The 16,708-nt window shown below is 34.7% G+C and overlaps 1 protein-coding gene across 1 annotated transcript; it reads right to left on the bottom strand.

Annotated features, from left to right (window-relative positions):
* Positions 1-810: 810 nt before the first annotated feature.
* LOC123538163 (uncharacterized) lies at positions 811-13,152 on the bottom strand (the record flags this gene model as incomplete). The annotated part of the gene is given in 7 exon segments (XM_053535503.1): positions 811-1,017; positions 1,484-1,693; positions 4,703-4,738; positions 9,150-9,266; positions 11,474-11,680; positions 12,177-12,386; positions 12,961-13,152. Coding segments are annotated over 7 exon segments (1,128 nt in total), but the record flags the coding sequence as incomplete, so codon positions are not given.
* Between the last annotated feature and the right edge of the window lie 3,556 nt (positions 13,153-16,708).

The following is a 16,708-nucleotide window of genomic DNA, read 5'->3' on the forward strand; positions in this document are numbered from 1 at the left end:
AAATCCTTTATACCAGATACTGATAATGATATCATATTTAAAAAGAAACCAACTAAATGGCACAATTATTGAACAATATTTGTCACTTGGTACATATACTGAGTGCAAACTTGATATAGTTCGGTGCGAAAAAGCGCCAAGTGACGTAAGGCACTTAGCACTGTGTCGCATTCAAATGGTATATCATTTTCACTTAGCACTTTTTGACCATTTTGTTATAAATTCATTTAATGACTTGCTATAATCTTGATATTTTTACAGGACATGGGCAAGGTCAACACTTGATATATGAAAAAAAGTGATTTTTTTCAAAAAATGTCACTTAGCACTGTGTCGCATTCACCCCACGATTTGCACTATGACATCTTTAAACATACGATATTATAAAAATTATATTCATATTGTTATTATATTTAAGTCCATTTATGGAAATGTGACTTGTAGAAACGAAGAAACAACACAATAGTAACCTGTCTTACATATCCACGGTTTTCTGACAGTTGTTCTTTCACATTCCACTTAAGCGTATGGATCATCCAAAGAGATACATGCGTTACTAACATAACTTGAGAAGGATCAATTTAATTTACTTGTCGATTTATAAAGCTTGAAAACGTAAAAACAAAGTATTCAGACTGCGTTTTTCGTATAACACTTTGACTGAGACGTTTTCCAATTGCTCTGCTTACTACAACGTAACGGCGAGATTATGTCGTTTATGAAATCTCCACACATGTATACGGGTTAGATGTAAGTCAATATATCTTGAGGACACAACAAATATTATTATGTGCATTATGTTTTACTTACTTCCTTTCCGAATGTAACCTGCTGACTAGATTTACCATGACCAAAGTCTGCCGTTGAAAAACCTACACTCCGGTCGTTAGTACGCTCATCTGTTTGTATGGTTCTCTGATAAAGGTATTTTCCCTGCTGCATTATACCTTTTGTTTCAGCAATGCTATTGTTGACGTTCTTTTTTGACAAATGACCATTATCTTCATTCTGTGAAAGCTATAGAAAATAATGCAAGATCAGCTTTTGTGTACGCAAGGTTATTAATCGTCATTTGCCTTCAAGAAAAAAGCTAAAAAGAAAAGAAAAAGAGAGACTATTTTCTCTTATACGTTCGGGTATCAAGGACTTTTTACACTGATAAAACAATTAGTTTTCTTTGTTAACTGTATTGTGTTACCGATGGTCTTGATTTTAAAATCACTAACAATATTGTGAAACTATCAAATTAGATCACGTGTCAATTTGTAAAGCTTAAAACCATACACATATTGTTTTTTTCGCATTACACGTGAACTGATATTCTAGTGAATCTGTAATATTTTAATCGCAAATGCAACATTTACTATAATGAAACAGATAATATTATTTAAAATATCTTCATTTATGTGTTCTATTCTTATGCAAGTCCATATATCTTGCGGACACAAGAGAAATATTTAAGTATGCGTTTAAGTTCACTTACCACTCCAAACGTACTTTGTTGATTAGATTTCTCATCAGAAAAGCCAGTCGATGATAACCTTTGGCCATTAGTAATGTTGTCATTAGTAATTGTCATTGTTTGTGAGGGTCCTTGATAATCAGAGCTTCCGTGTTGCATTATTTCTGTCGTGTCGGCAACTTTATCTTTTATGTTCTCTTTAGACAGCTGATCAGGGTCTTCATTCTGTGGCTGTTACAGAAAATGCATTGTGGGTACGTGCATGCCTTAATGTTGCTAGTCTTTTAACATATTAAACGTAAAATTATTACCTAATAAAGCTCCTATATGTCCCATATTACTACAAGTACTGTGCAAAGTGTATGGAGTAAAATACCGAATAAAACTTTTGAAATATGTATCGACCATTCATTCAACGATTATATTAAGGAAACACACTACATTTCTTACATCTTCGTACAATTATTTTCGACATTTTCCCGGAACTCCATTTCTATTGCGCAAACCATTCTTTGCCATTCTGTCTAGATGTAGATTGTTTTAAATGACTTCAATCTACCTGATATAGATTGGTCATCTGAGGCCCCCAAGTCCAAATGCAGATTCAAGGAAATGTATGAGGACTTCATTGATAGGATAAATTCCTTTAATCTACAGCAAATGGTCAAGATCCCAACCAGAAATGAGAATATTCTGGACCTGTTCCTCACTAACTTCCCTTCCCTAGTTCAATGTACTAAAACAATCCCTAGTCTAGGTAAATCTGACCACGATATTGTCTTCCATGAAATCAACATAAAGATAGGCCGTCCCCTCCAGCCCAAAAGGTCAATAAAATGCTTTAACATAGCAAATTGGGATGATTTCAAAAGGGACCTATCGGAGTTTGGAAAGAAATTCGCTGATTCTGACCACTCTGACCCCGCCTCAGATTGGAATCTGTTCAAAGATGAACTAAATCCACTTAGTTCTCTACACATTCCAACAAAAACTACTAAGACACGCTGCGACCTCCCATGGTTAACTCCCAAGATCCTTAGGCAAATCCGCAAGCGTGATAAAATGTACACCAAATTGAGGAAATCCAACCAATCCCCATGCAAAAGTAACACCTTCAAATCCCTTAAATATAGCATCCAAAAACAGCTAAGGAACTCGTACTGGTCTTACCTAGAATCAGTCATATTCATGGACGATTCACAACCAGGTAAAAATAAGAAATTCTATTCCTTCATAAAACATAAGAAAACAGAAAATTGTGTGGTGTAGCACCCCTTAAGCATGAGGGTCTAACATATACTGACCCTGCCACCAAGGCCAATATACTAAATAGGCAATTTGAGTCGGTCTTCTCAAAACCACAACCACTCAGTTTGAAGCAACTCTGCAAAAAAGGTACTACAAACACTTCAGCACCCAACATGCCCATGATCTCCGTTACAGAAGAGGGTGTTGATAAACTCCTGCAGGGGCTCTCTCCAAACAAAGCCTCTGGCCCAGATGAACTCTCACCAAGAGTTCTAAAAGAGCTACACCACGAGATAGCGCCCATCCTTACAATTATATTTAGGTCATCCCTGGAAACTGGCTGTGTCCCGCCAGATTGGAGAAGTGCAGTTGTCGCCCCTGTTTATAAGAAAGGCCCGAAATCCAAGGCCAGTAACTACAGGCCAATATCTCTCACCTGCATAGCTTCCAAATTATTGGAACACATTCTAGTCTCCAACATCATGACACATTTTGACACTAATGACCTCTTAAGCCAGTACCAGCATGGCTTCAGATCTAAGCATAGCTGTGAATCACAACTGATCAGCTTTACACAAGAAGTTTACGACAACCTTGAGCAAGGTCAACAAACAGATGTAATAGTAATGGATTTTAGTAAAGCATTCGACAAGGTTGATCACAATAAACTGATATTTAAACTTAATGAGTTGGGCGTCCACCCTCTGGTATCACAGTGGATAAAGTCATTTCTGAAGGGTCGAACCCAAAGAGTAGTTGTAGACGGCTGCACTTCTGACACCCTGCCTGTCCTGTCCGGTGTCCCTCAGGGATCCGTCCTAGGGCCCTGTCTCTTCCTGGCTTACATTAATGACCTACCAGATTCTATTAGAAGTAAGGCAAGACTGTTAGCAGATGATACCATAGTATACCTTACAGTCAAGTCCTCATCTGATGCCCAAACACTACAAAAAGGTTTGTACGCCCTTGAAAAGTGGGAACGGGACTGGTCAATGGAAATTAATCCAGACAAGTGTGAGGTGCTGAGAATTACTCGCAAACATTGCTCATCCATCTGGCACCCCTGGCAAAAGTCCCTCTCATACAAAGTCGATAAAGTGCAAAGATCAGCTGCACGGTTTATCTTTAACGATTATAATTATACAAGCAGTGTAACCCAGATGATTAACACCCTAAACTGGCAAACTTTAGAACAACGGCGCATACAATCTTCTCTCATCTATTTTTACAAAATCCGAACGAATCATGTATGCGTCGACCATAACCATCTTACTCCGACCAGAAACCTGAACTACCTAATTCCACAGTCCCGTACTCAATACCACATGAACTCCTTCTTCCCCCGTACAATCAGACTATGGAATGGCCTTCCTCAATATGTACAGTCCAGCCCCAGCCTCAACACATTTGCTTAGCCGCTGGCTACTGTACATCTGCAGTAACTTCCTTCACTATCGTCTTAACTTAGCACCTGTAGTAATTTTTATTCTTTGCACCTAATGAGTTTTCTCATTTTTAACACTGCCCAGACAAGCGCCTTCCAGTCATAATCGTGAATGATTGTTGGAAGAATCATGTAGATGTAGATGTAGTCATTAATATGGCATAATGTTATTCCTGCTAACAGGTGTCTTTATTATCATAATCATAAGGGAGTTAAACTGTATCAACAACTGAAAATACCTTAAAAGTTAAATGTCACTAGTGGGGATACAGTCTGACAGGGACTCGAATCAGGTCCACAGACTGATGATTTAATGACATTTTTGTCGGGAGGTTTACAAATGACTCTGAAGTTTTGTACCATGAGAAATAGATTAATTGTGCTTGACTTTTCGCACTTAGCATCGGGTTAATGTACAGGTACCACTGGGTAACAATAAACACCATGAATTATATATTATGAAAAACAAGATTTATTATAAATGGTGTTTTGAGAGTTTTTCGGACACAGAAAACATTCTGAAAACAAAACAAGTTAAAATCACTTACATCAGTAACATTACCATCGGTAAAGATGGCCGGAATCTAAAAAACAAACAAACAAAAAAACAAATATAATAACAAAGAATTTGTTATTTTCACTAAAACAGTTTGAAAATTGAACGGTAAACTTACACTTTAATTGTTCTATGCCTAGTACAAATAATTAAAGGTATTAAAGGTAAAGGCAATGTTGTGTTTACGTTAATTTTGTTGGCTAGGAACCTTCAAATCATTTAAATAAGTGAAATAACTTTTAAAACAGCTTAAAAATGAGAAGTTATGAGCATTTAAGCATCTGCTCAAAATGGCGACCACTTTGTTTCCATGCCAGCAGGAAACAAAAATAGCTGATTTATTTAGTTTTTGGTACATACTACATTTACTTATTTCTGTAAATAAATCCCGCTACACCTTTCCAAATAAAATGAACGAAATGAACATGTTTCACAGCTTGCAATCAAGAAACATACAAAATTAGTCTATTTAAAATGTTATTTGCTAAATAAAGAATCCAGCAGTGTGTAAATGACGTCATAAACACACTACAATGACTGCCTCCACAATTAGACATTTTCTTAAACTTCAAACTGTCACATCTTTCTAAATAGTGGTCCGATTTGAAAATATTTCAGCGTTATGAAAGGCTTAAGGATGCCTTTCATATCAAATAAACTTATAATCAGGCATCCCTTTCCCTTTAAATGTATGCTCCAAAATATCGTATTTGTAAATAATGTAAGCTATTTCATTAAACTAATTCTTCATTATCTAAATATCAGATGTACGGAAGATCAATGTTTTTTAAGCAATAGATGAAACAATATTCGTTAGTCCATATTTTTTTGCAATATATACAGTTTGGTAAAATAATTGGGATATATTTCTTATTTTTGTTACACGACGAATCTGAAAAGTAATGTGTTTAGTAATGGCGAGTAGCTAAAAAACAAATAAAGGCTATAATTGAACTAGATATCTGACCCGACTTCACAAGTTGGCATCCTTATTTTTCTTAAAATAGTTTTCTTCTAAGAAATCGTGCCTAATATCATCAAAAAACATTCATTTTCTTTTTCCATTGCATATCAACACAGTCATTTTTAAAGGTGACAACTTGTTACTTCTCCAAATTTCTTTGCAATTTATCATACATCTAATTAAAAGTGTCATTATGGTTCGTTCCAACTTTTGTTACAGACCTAAAATATATTATTTTGTTATTTCCTATATTTTAGGAATTGTTCTTTCACATATTTCGCGTGCGGAAGGTCGTAGGTTCGATCCCCGGCCGCGTCATACTAAAGACGTAAAAATGGTACTAGCAGCTTCTTTGCTTGGCGCTCAGCATTAAGTGGGTAGTGCTAGGACTAGTCAGCCCGGTGTCAATATAATGCGACTGGGTGGGGTATCATGTCACGTGTCTACGGCGTGATATTCCAGTGAGGCAGCACTATAAAGTTAGGCATTGCGCTCACTGCTTCAAGTAGACTTCGTCATTTGAAAAAGACATTAAACCCGAACACACACACATATATTTCGCATTTTTCTGAATAGTTGATTATTCTAGTAGAAAGTATTACTGATACCATTTTATTACCTCCCTTTATGGCTCTGACAGTATAATCTCCTTATTAGGTAACAATTATATATAACCTCTTTTTGGTTGTTGCTTTATCGGTTTAAACATAAAACTAATGGGACTATCGAGCTTTTACTTAAACGATAAAGAATCTTTAAAAATTCTCGTATATGAGCTTATAGCGTTCGTACCGATCCTGCAAAAATTTACTGAAATCTGGCTGGGATTTTCAATCAAGAAACCTTCAAATGTTTTAATCAAATATCAAAAGAGTGTCCTCAGTGCCTAAGAACCATTTCAACACATTTTAGAGAATTCCATCGAAGCATACCGTTATCTATCTGTGAGTCCATTCTACACATAGAGGAGAAACTTTGACAGCAAAAATGTATCCACATCTGATGTTCCCAAATATAATCAGATTTGTATTTATTTAGTAGTTTCATGACTTTGGTGTACACCAATAAATATTTTAGTTAACTATCGACAAAATTTCTTTATTTCGTTGATAATGTGAAGATAGCTGTAAATCAGCGACGGATACGTTACACTGCAAATTTACATTCAAAAAAAAAATTTGAATATAACACATCAATATATGTCCGTTATTTACCTGTTCAGACTAAATACTCTTTATAGTTTAATAAGAAATGAAAAAATATATATATTTATTTTGATAAAATAAATAAAACTGTATGGAAAAATAACGTAATTGACACAAATATCAGTTGTCGTAAAACGCACTTCATATTGGATTATGAAAAAAGAACTATATCATAATGTAGATTAACGTACTAACATTGATGAGGGAAACATACTATATAAGCAAAATAACTGTTGGTTTGTATATATATATATATGAAAATAAGACTTTTTGGTGAAAATTGTCTACCCATTTCGTATAAACGTATCCGTCGCATTATTAAATTGATTATTTGGCGTGACATTTGCTTTATATTTCATATATTTTGCTATGATTCTATTTGAAAATAAAGAAATATATCACAATATGTTTATGTTTTGTATAGAAAAAGAAAAAAAAACCCTTAAATATGAACATCTAACATAAAACATAGAAATTGTAACGTATCTGTTTTATTCAATATTTATGAAGTCTTATTTACTTCAGATACCAATGATAAAACCGTCATCAACTTTTTTTCTAACACTTTAAGTTAAGGTGATGATTATTCCAACAGTTCAAACATTTTTACACATTATAGCACATTCGTAAAACTTATAAGTTTTTTGTAACGTATCTGTTTTTAATACGTTTTCTCAAGAAAATTATATGAAATCTGGACTAAAAGTTAAACACGTGTTCTACTACACTGTTCGGTAACATTTCAAAATAAATGCAATATAAAAGTATGCTGAATGAAACGATTAGTAACGTATCTGTTAAAAACATTTTCTTCAATATGTTTATTTCGTTAATAAATAAATATTTTTTGATAATCATATCATTACACATTAAAACTGTCAAAAGTCGTTCTGGAACATACATTACACACCAGAGTATTTGAAGTGAATAGGTGTTGTAACGTATCTGTTGTCCAAACTGCCGACACAAATGGTACGCGGTCAATTTACAAATGATCGACGTATGATGTATATCGTTAACTTATCATTTGAGCATCACAGTTTAGTAATTGTCTCGATATTTAAATTTGAATACCATGCAATTTAATTTAACCCTAGATCACCGACATTGATTTATGATTTTATGTGCATGTTAAAGGTCTGATTTCGGAAATTAGTTATCTCTACACTCATAGACATTTATAGTCGGTCACCTATGACTTACATGTATTTCTTTAAGAATACGCTGAAAATAAAACAATAAAGTATGCATTGTATACAATCAGTTTATTCAATATCTTAATAAAAGTATTGCCAGTTTCATTTCATTAGAACATTTGAGCTATATATTCAGATATATATCATTTCGATGCGTAGCCGTTTTCAGGCAGGTATTAATGCAAACAGCGGACACACGAGATATTTTTTGAAAGTCTGACTTTGAAAAGTGTGAGTGTTGTTATTCAAACTGTTGATGTTTCCAAATCTCAAATGTTTTAACGAAGTGAAACTGGCCATTTTGTAATTAAGATATTGAATAAGTTGATGGTGTTCTTTATTTTCAGGGTATTCTTAAAGAAATATTGAAAATTATAGGTGTCCGATTATAAATGTCTATGAGTGTAGCGGACATTTCACTGCAATTTTTAGACAGCATAAAACATGCCTCCTTCTTTCTGAAAGCTGAATAGTGATACTACCAAAAAGTAAACAAAGTTGAAGTGCGCCGACATGTTTAAATTGGAGTTGCTCCTCTATCTGTAAAATGGACGTGTCATTAAGTAATTCAATGTTACGTGTTATAAGAATAATTTCCTTAAACTTTAATGGCAGGAAAGAATTGTAGTCAGGTAGAATGAGTTGAACAAAATTCAATTGGAAAGATGTATGAATGGCTACCTCTGATCAGGTTTAAAGGCAATTTAGCAAGCGGTTTATGAGACGTCATTTAAGGTTGATGTTACCATCCCAGAGTCACTCAGAACTACTTGATCAGGTATGTGTGCCCTTGACTAAGTTTGACGGACACGTCTCTGTTTGATAACATTGTCAACTAAATGTGTTCTACTGCGGTCCATAAGAGCAGCTCGGAAATACCGTTTAAACAAATGAGCAAAAGATCCATTAAGTAGATGCTCTTTACCACGGCTTTAGTAAATATCTATCAAGAAGTTCATAAGAATAAATCAGATAACAGTATGTGTCTTCTTTTATATTTGAATGTCCGTTACAAATATTAATCTCAGAATGCTTTTGATGTGAGTCTCCTACTGAAAGATAAAATTGCAAAACCTTTCTAGCTGCACGGACGAGTACTGGTGATTTTTCCTGCTCCTTTTGAACGATTCTGTCGGGCTGTTTTGTATCAAATGAAGCAAATTTTTGTTTTGTTCCTTCCGATTGAGCTTTCTGCAACAAGATAATTTATCAAGAATTGCAAAACATCATCTGTGTATGTTTAACGTTATAGAACTTCAGACCAAAATAAACTCATTCTAAGTGTTTTTATACGAAACAGGTTCCGCTACCGACTATAATTCAGCAAGCCGTTGCCAGGCTTTATTAATTGTGTTTGTGATGTGTGCATTCCACTTGCAGTCTTCTGACAATGTTTGACCTAGATGGTTATGCGTACGTACAGGAAGTAACAAATCATGATCAAAATTCAGGTCAGGGTATACAGGTTTCGTCGTTTTTCTAGAGAAGGTGAGTGTCTCAGTTTTGGCAGGATTAAAAGCTACCAGTCTTAGGCCATTTCAGAACTGTTTCGATATATTGGTTTAAGGTTGCTCACGACGTAGCAGGATCATCGACAATAATGTACATACTAGTGTTGTCGGCAAACAGTCTCACATTTGAAAGAAAATCAAGAATAATGCCGTTTATTTAGGCAAGAAATTGAGCAGATCCGACGATAGAGCCTTGAGCGACACCAGCATTAATGGATGACAAATTAGACGACGAATTGGCAAATACCACTCTTTGCTTTCGAAGAGTGAGATACGATTTGAACCTCTGAAGTAAGGTATTAAAGCAACCAATTGTGAACGACTTTAAAAAAGAACACCATCATGACATACTCGCTCAAAAGCATGTCGCAAAATACGATCCTTACTACTTTACCGACATCCATAGCCTTGCAAATGTTAACTCAAGCTGATTATTTGTGAAGTCAGAACGTACAAATCGTGAATCATGATAACTCCGAAGTATTTTATTTTGTGTAAGAACATCAAAAAAATGTATGTGTATATATCGTTCCATAAGCTCCCCAACACAACTAAGAAAAAATATTAGACGTTAGTTTTGAAGGTCGGATAAATTAGACTTTTCGTAAATTGGAGTAACATGTGCTAACTCCAGACTGAGCAAGGTACGATTTGGTAATAAGTTAATTAAAGAATGCAGCGAGTGGTGCAGGTAAGACGGAAGAGCTTTCTTTCATCAGCCTCGGACTGACCATGTCCGGACCACAGGCATTGGATGGATTAATAGAATAACAAAGTGCTATTATCAAGACAAAAATCGCGGTAGAAGAAATACAGTGACTGTCCTATTATGACTGAAAGGTTACATTGAAGTACTGAGTCCCGTTTAGCTCATGTCGCGTGTTTCCGTCGCATTGTCAAGTATCGACCGTCTACTTTTTTTCTAGGTCGACGCACGGCACACTTTACGATGCACAAAACGAAAGATCAGCCGACACATCGCTGACAGTGCAACACGATAAGACGGTCGTCGACAAGATATGTTGACATTAATAACGCGGGTTTTGGTTTCGGCGCATTGTCGTGCGTCGAGTCACTTCGTCGACATGTCAATGCGAATCAAGAAAGACGGACGGGGTAGAAAGTCTTTATTAACAATAAATCCGCTTAATGGGTGTGAATTCTACTCAATCTTTGTGTCCAAAGGCGTGATGGTAGTATGCATTTTAATACCGTTCATGAACAGGGTCAATCAGACAGAACCTGCAACTTCTTCTTTTTGATTATGTTGGGTGACGTGTCACTTTTCACCTTTTCTATTTGATGATGTCACTTCATTGTGATTTACTACTGTTCTAACCTGAAATCTTCAGAAATTTATATCAAACATTCCGCGAATGGGTTGACCGTGAAATTTCAAATCCATTTGCACTGTGACATCTTTAAACATAAGGTATTATAAAAATTATATTCATATTGTTATTATATTTAAGTCCATTTATGGAAATGTGACTTGTAGAAACGAAGAAACAACACAATAGTAACCTGTCTTATATATCCACGGTTTCCTGACAGTTGTCCTTTCACATTCCACTAAAGCGTATGGATCATCCAAAGAGATACATGTGTTACTAACATAACTTGAGAAGGATCAATTTAATTTACTTGTCGATTTATAAAGCTTGAAAAGGTAAAAAACGAAGTATTCAGACTGCGTTTTTCGTATAACACTTTGACTGAGACGTAAGTGAAACGTGTAATATTGGTTTTCCAGTTGCTCTGCTTACTACAACGTAACGGCGAGATTATGTCGTTTATGAAATTTCCACACATGTATACGGGTTAGATGTAAGTCAATATATCTTGAGGACACAACAAATATTATTATGTGCATTATGTTTTACTTACTTCCTTTCCGAATGTAACCTGCTGACTAGCTTTACCATGACCAAAGTCTGCCGTTGAAAAACCTACACTCTGGTCATTAGTACTCTCATCTGTTTGTATGGTTCTCTGATAATCGTATTTTCCCTGTTGCATTATACCTTTTGTTTCAGCAATGCTATTGTTGACGTTCTCTTTTGACAAATGACCATTGTCTTCATTCTCTGAAAACTATAAAAAATAATGCAATTTCCTGACGCGTCATTTTTGAGTATCAACTTTTGTGTACGCAAAGTAATTAATCGTCATTTGCCTTCAAGAAAAAAGCTAACAAGAAAAGAATAAGAGAGACTATTCTCTCTTATATGTTCGGGTATCAAGGACCTTTTACACTGATAAAACAATTAGTTTTCTTTGTTAGCTATATTGTGTTACCGAACAGATGGTCTTGATTTTAAAATTACTAACAATATTGTGAACCTATCAAATTAGATCACGTGTCAATTTGTAAAGCTTAAAACCATACACATGTTGTTTTTTTTTTGCATTACACGTGAACAGATATTCTAGTGAATCTGTAATATTTTTATCCCAAATGCAACATTTACTAGAATGAAACAGATAATATTATTTAAAATATATTCATTTATGTGTTCTATTCTTATGCAAGTCCATATATCTTGCGGACACAAGAGATATATTTAAATATGCGTTTAAGTTCACTTACCGCTCCAAACGTACTTTGTTGATTAGATTTCTCATCAGCAAAACCAGTCGTTGATAAACTTTTGCCATTAGTAATTGTTCCATAAGTAATTGCCATTGTTTGTGAGGGTCCTTGATAATCAGAGCTTCCATGTTGTATTATTTCTGTCGTGTCGGCAACTTTATCTTTTATGTTCTCTTTAGACAGTTGATCAGGGTCTTCATTCTGTGGCTGTTACAGAAAATGCATTGTGGGTACGTGCATGCCTTAATGTTGCTAGTCTTTGAACATAAACGTAAGCAACATATCACCTGCACGTTTTGAAATTTGGATTTTCAAGCAAACTTGTAAAGTGTTAAATTGGTGCGAGTATGACTTTCTTTCAGTATTATGTTTTGAAGTTCATTCGTCGTCATTTGACGTGCAGAAAAGAGGAAAAAATAATGGACTAACTTGTCTGATATGTCTGGTTTGTCTTGAACTTCGTACTTTTGCATACCGAACAAATAATTTGATTTTAGAATCACTAGCATTGCTTTTGAACGATCAATTTGAAGTACTTCACATACCGATTTTTTTAAGGTTTTTAAGTACAGCTAACACATTAAGACAGTGTACTTTTGTATTTTACGCTGACTGATTTTTAGGGAAACTGTAATATTGATCTTGCTAATGCAACGCTAACTGTAATGTAACAGTGCGATTTTAACTTTTTACATGTCTACATTCTTCTGTATCATTTTATACAAGTCAATAACTCTTGCAGGCATAGAAAATATTTGTGGATGCTTTTGAATTCACTTACCATTTCGAATATACTTTGTTGTTTAAATTTCTCATTAGAACATTCAGTTGTTGAAAAATTTGTTTTTTGGCCATTAGTAATTTCAGTTGTTTGTGAGGATCCTTGATGATCGGAGCCTCCCTGTTGCGTTGTGCCAGTCATATCCCCAACTTCATGTTTGACGTTCTGTTGCGACAGCTTATCAGAGTCTTCATTCTGAGGTTACGGAAGAAATGCATCTTCATTATATGAACGTTTACTATGCCTACATTTAGTTAGTCCGTTATATAAAAGTGGCATCATATAATTATAGTATTACCTAATTTACACATTTTGGTTTTACTGGCAAATTTTTGACATTAACAGTTAAATTGATGCAATGATAGCAATTCAGTGTTATCCTTTTACATTAGGTCTTATGTTCTGAAGTACACTTGAAAACATGTGCAATGTAGATAAGAGCTTAAATGAAGATACTGATCCGTCAAATTTGTCCTGACTGTCTTGATTTTGTACTTTTGGATACAGATAATGCCTTAGGGGTCCTTTTTTGTCTTTCAGAACAAATTACTTTTTATTTTACAATCACTAACATGATTTTTGAACGATCTAAATAATTTACCTGTTTATTCTTAAAGCATAAGAACATGTACATAATTCGACTACGCTCTGGTATTACTCGTGGACTTACGTTTTAGAGATACTGTCATTATTGATTAACTGTAGTGTAACAGTGCGATTAAATTTTAAAACATATCTACATTTATAGGCAAGTCCATATATCACGCGGACACAGAAATATTTATGTATGCATTTAAGTTCACTTACCACCGCAAACGTATTTTGTTGATTAGATATCTCATGAGCAAAGGTAGTCGGTAATAATTTTGTAATCTGGGCCCGTATTCTTCAAGCTCCTAAGTGAAAATATTCCCTAAGGGACTAACTAAGGGATAAGTTCCAAAGCATTTTGTGGACAATCGTCGAGATTTTTGATCCATTTAATCATGAAGTAGTTCAAAATTAATGAGTTTTCATTGTTCCGCCTACTATAGATTTCCCACATTCAAGGAGGCGGATCAAATACCAAAACAGGGACTGCATTCAAGAAATAATGTGTGCAGTTTCCACTTTTTCTACTATGTAATAAACGGACCAAATAAATAAATATCAAATTGTATTTTTTAGCTTCTTTTCAATGCAAGCTTTACTTTCATAGTTCAAGTTTGACCTTTCTGCACTTTCACTCTCAATCAATTACCTCTACTGGTCTAAAAATAAACCAGGGTGCACTTACTTTTTCTCGTTTTATTTATACATGTAGTTGCTATAATTTTACCGTTAGATCATCACGAGTTAAACCTGCATATTATATTTTCATTGAATAAGAATATAATATTGTGTTCTACAAACTACTCGATATGTGAGTCGTCTACTATGTATTTATAATAACTAAATTAAAATCTTCGAGCACTGGATCAACCGCCGTTTTGCTAAAGGTTGGCACTATCATGATCTTGTATTAAGTTGTAACAGACGTATACTTCTCGGTCATAAGTGAAGATAAGGCTAGCCAATGAATTCCAAGAGACTGTAGAAGGAGTGGTTTAGCTTACTTCAGAGAAAGGTTTTTGTTGCATTAACCTGTCAGTAAAATGAAATAGGGCCTTTAAACAATAAGTCGGTTATAGATACACTTATTGAAATTCTAATACATTAAGTTTTGCCTTCACTACGCTACGCTCCGTTTCGACAAACGTAATTGCATTAGAATTTCAATAAATGATATTTAACCTATACTTAACGGAAAAATTGATGCAATTATAAAATAGAGAAAAGTGAAAACTTCACAGGTCGCTCAACACGACAAAAACGAAAATGTTGCAGGCTCGGTTTGATTGAGCCTGTTTCTAAAAAATATCAGTATACTATTATTATTGAGTATTACTTTTTATGTTAAGAGATACATTTATTGTCATGTGCCTTGTAAAGAAGAGACAAAATAAAGAAGATACTAATAAGTTTATATTGGACGTTTTACTTTTGCAAAATTATAAAGCAATTCGTTGTTTTGACAACTGATCATTGTTTGTTTGTTTTGGGTTTAACGCCGTTTTTCAACAGTATTTCAGTTATGTAACGGCGGGCAGTTAACCTAACCAGTGTTCCTGGATTCTGTACCAGTACAGACCTGTTCTCCGCAAGTAACTGCCACCTTCCCCACATGAATATCAGAGGTGGAGGACGAATGATTTCAGACACAATGTCTTTTATCAAATCGTCACGGAGAACTCTTTATAATTATCAAAAAGTTAATTCTATTAAATGTACATGTATGACTAGATGCTGTTAGTCCTTCAACTAAAAGTAAGCATTATATCGCAAAACAGTTAAGTTCAACTTTAAAATTCAGCACACTGTTGTTTGAGTATTCTACGGCTATTATGTCAATTGCTTGGTAGAGAAGAGGCAAACAGAAGATAGCTAACCTGTCAATCTGACTAAAGTACATCTCCTATTACGCTTCGAATAGGACATGATAACGAGCTTTTGATAGCCTCGTTCTGACGACCCTTCGGCTAGCCAATCTAAGGTTTACTTACAACATTTTGTAAGCTTAAAAAGCCTTGTTTTTTTTTAAAAAAATAACAATTCTTATATCGTAAAATATCAGATAGCCGGTTAGGTCAGTCGGCAGGGCACTTGCTTTGTAAGCGAGGGGTCCTTGGTCCGAGCCTGGATTGACTACACATTTTTCTTACTCTTTGACATTCGAACAAGTCGTCTGATTGGTTCAAATAAAACAGATTTGCTAAAATAAAAATTGCAATATTGGAAATTTAACGCTAAGTACGTCCGACCGTCTCATGAAGGACCGATTCTAAATTTTGCGATTATTTAGCTCAACAGTAACAATTACGGATAATCACAGTATTGCCAGACACTTAAGCATTATATTACTGTCGTTAAAGGATATAGATTGAAAAATGAATGGCATATTAGGGATTTATTTTCACTTCATGTTACATTTGTACAAAACAGGCACCGTCACTATACTCAACATAATTTGTATGTTACATGTGTACAAAGCAGGCACCCTCACTATACTCGACATAGTTTGTATGTGCCCATGATATTCATTAGAACAACGAAGTAGATCACTAGTATCATTAATGGGATTTCAGTCAATTTGTTTCTTATCTAAATGCCAATATTTTAGCTAAATACTTCTCATTCACGTTATAGTTGTGTATGATCAAAACCCATAAAAAATCTTATTCCTCCGTTAATGTAAAAAGGATAGTTTAAACACGATTGGAACTGTTTGAGATGCGGAGAGTCAGGCCGATGGTACCAGAATGTTAATGGCAACTCTAGTTGTTACATTCAGTTGCAGCCGGATCATGCAAGATAATGATGAAAACATTTTATCACAGTTTACTTGACGGACATAAATCAACAGATATTTATATATGAATGTGTTGATCGTATAATTTCGGATTTCTGTAGACTGTTTCGTGTTTTAGTATCACTTTCTATATTTTGAAGTTCATTTAACGCTTCACTAACGAATGACGAACAAATCTTGCTAAAATGATTATTATTATCATTATACCAGATTTATATAGCGCCCTTTTCATGATCAATTTCACGTTCAAAGGCGCTTTACATAGTTCAAATGCAGCCACACAGGGCGCATAATTCATCCTCTACTAGTACAGACACAGAGCGGTCAGCTAGAGGGACAGAGTGAGACAAATCCCCCGTA

This window comes from Mercenaria mercenaria, unplaced genomic scaffold (assembly GCF_021730395.1).
Source record: "Mercenaria mercenaria strain notata unplaced genomic scaffold, MADL_Memer_1 contig_4875, whole genome shotgun sequence".
NCBI classification, from domain to species: Eukaryota; Metazoa; Mollusca; class Bivalvia; order Venerida; family Veneridae; genus Mercenaria; species Mercenaria mercenaria.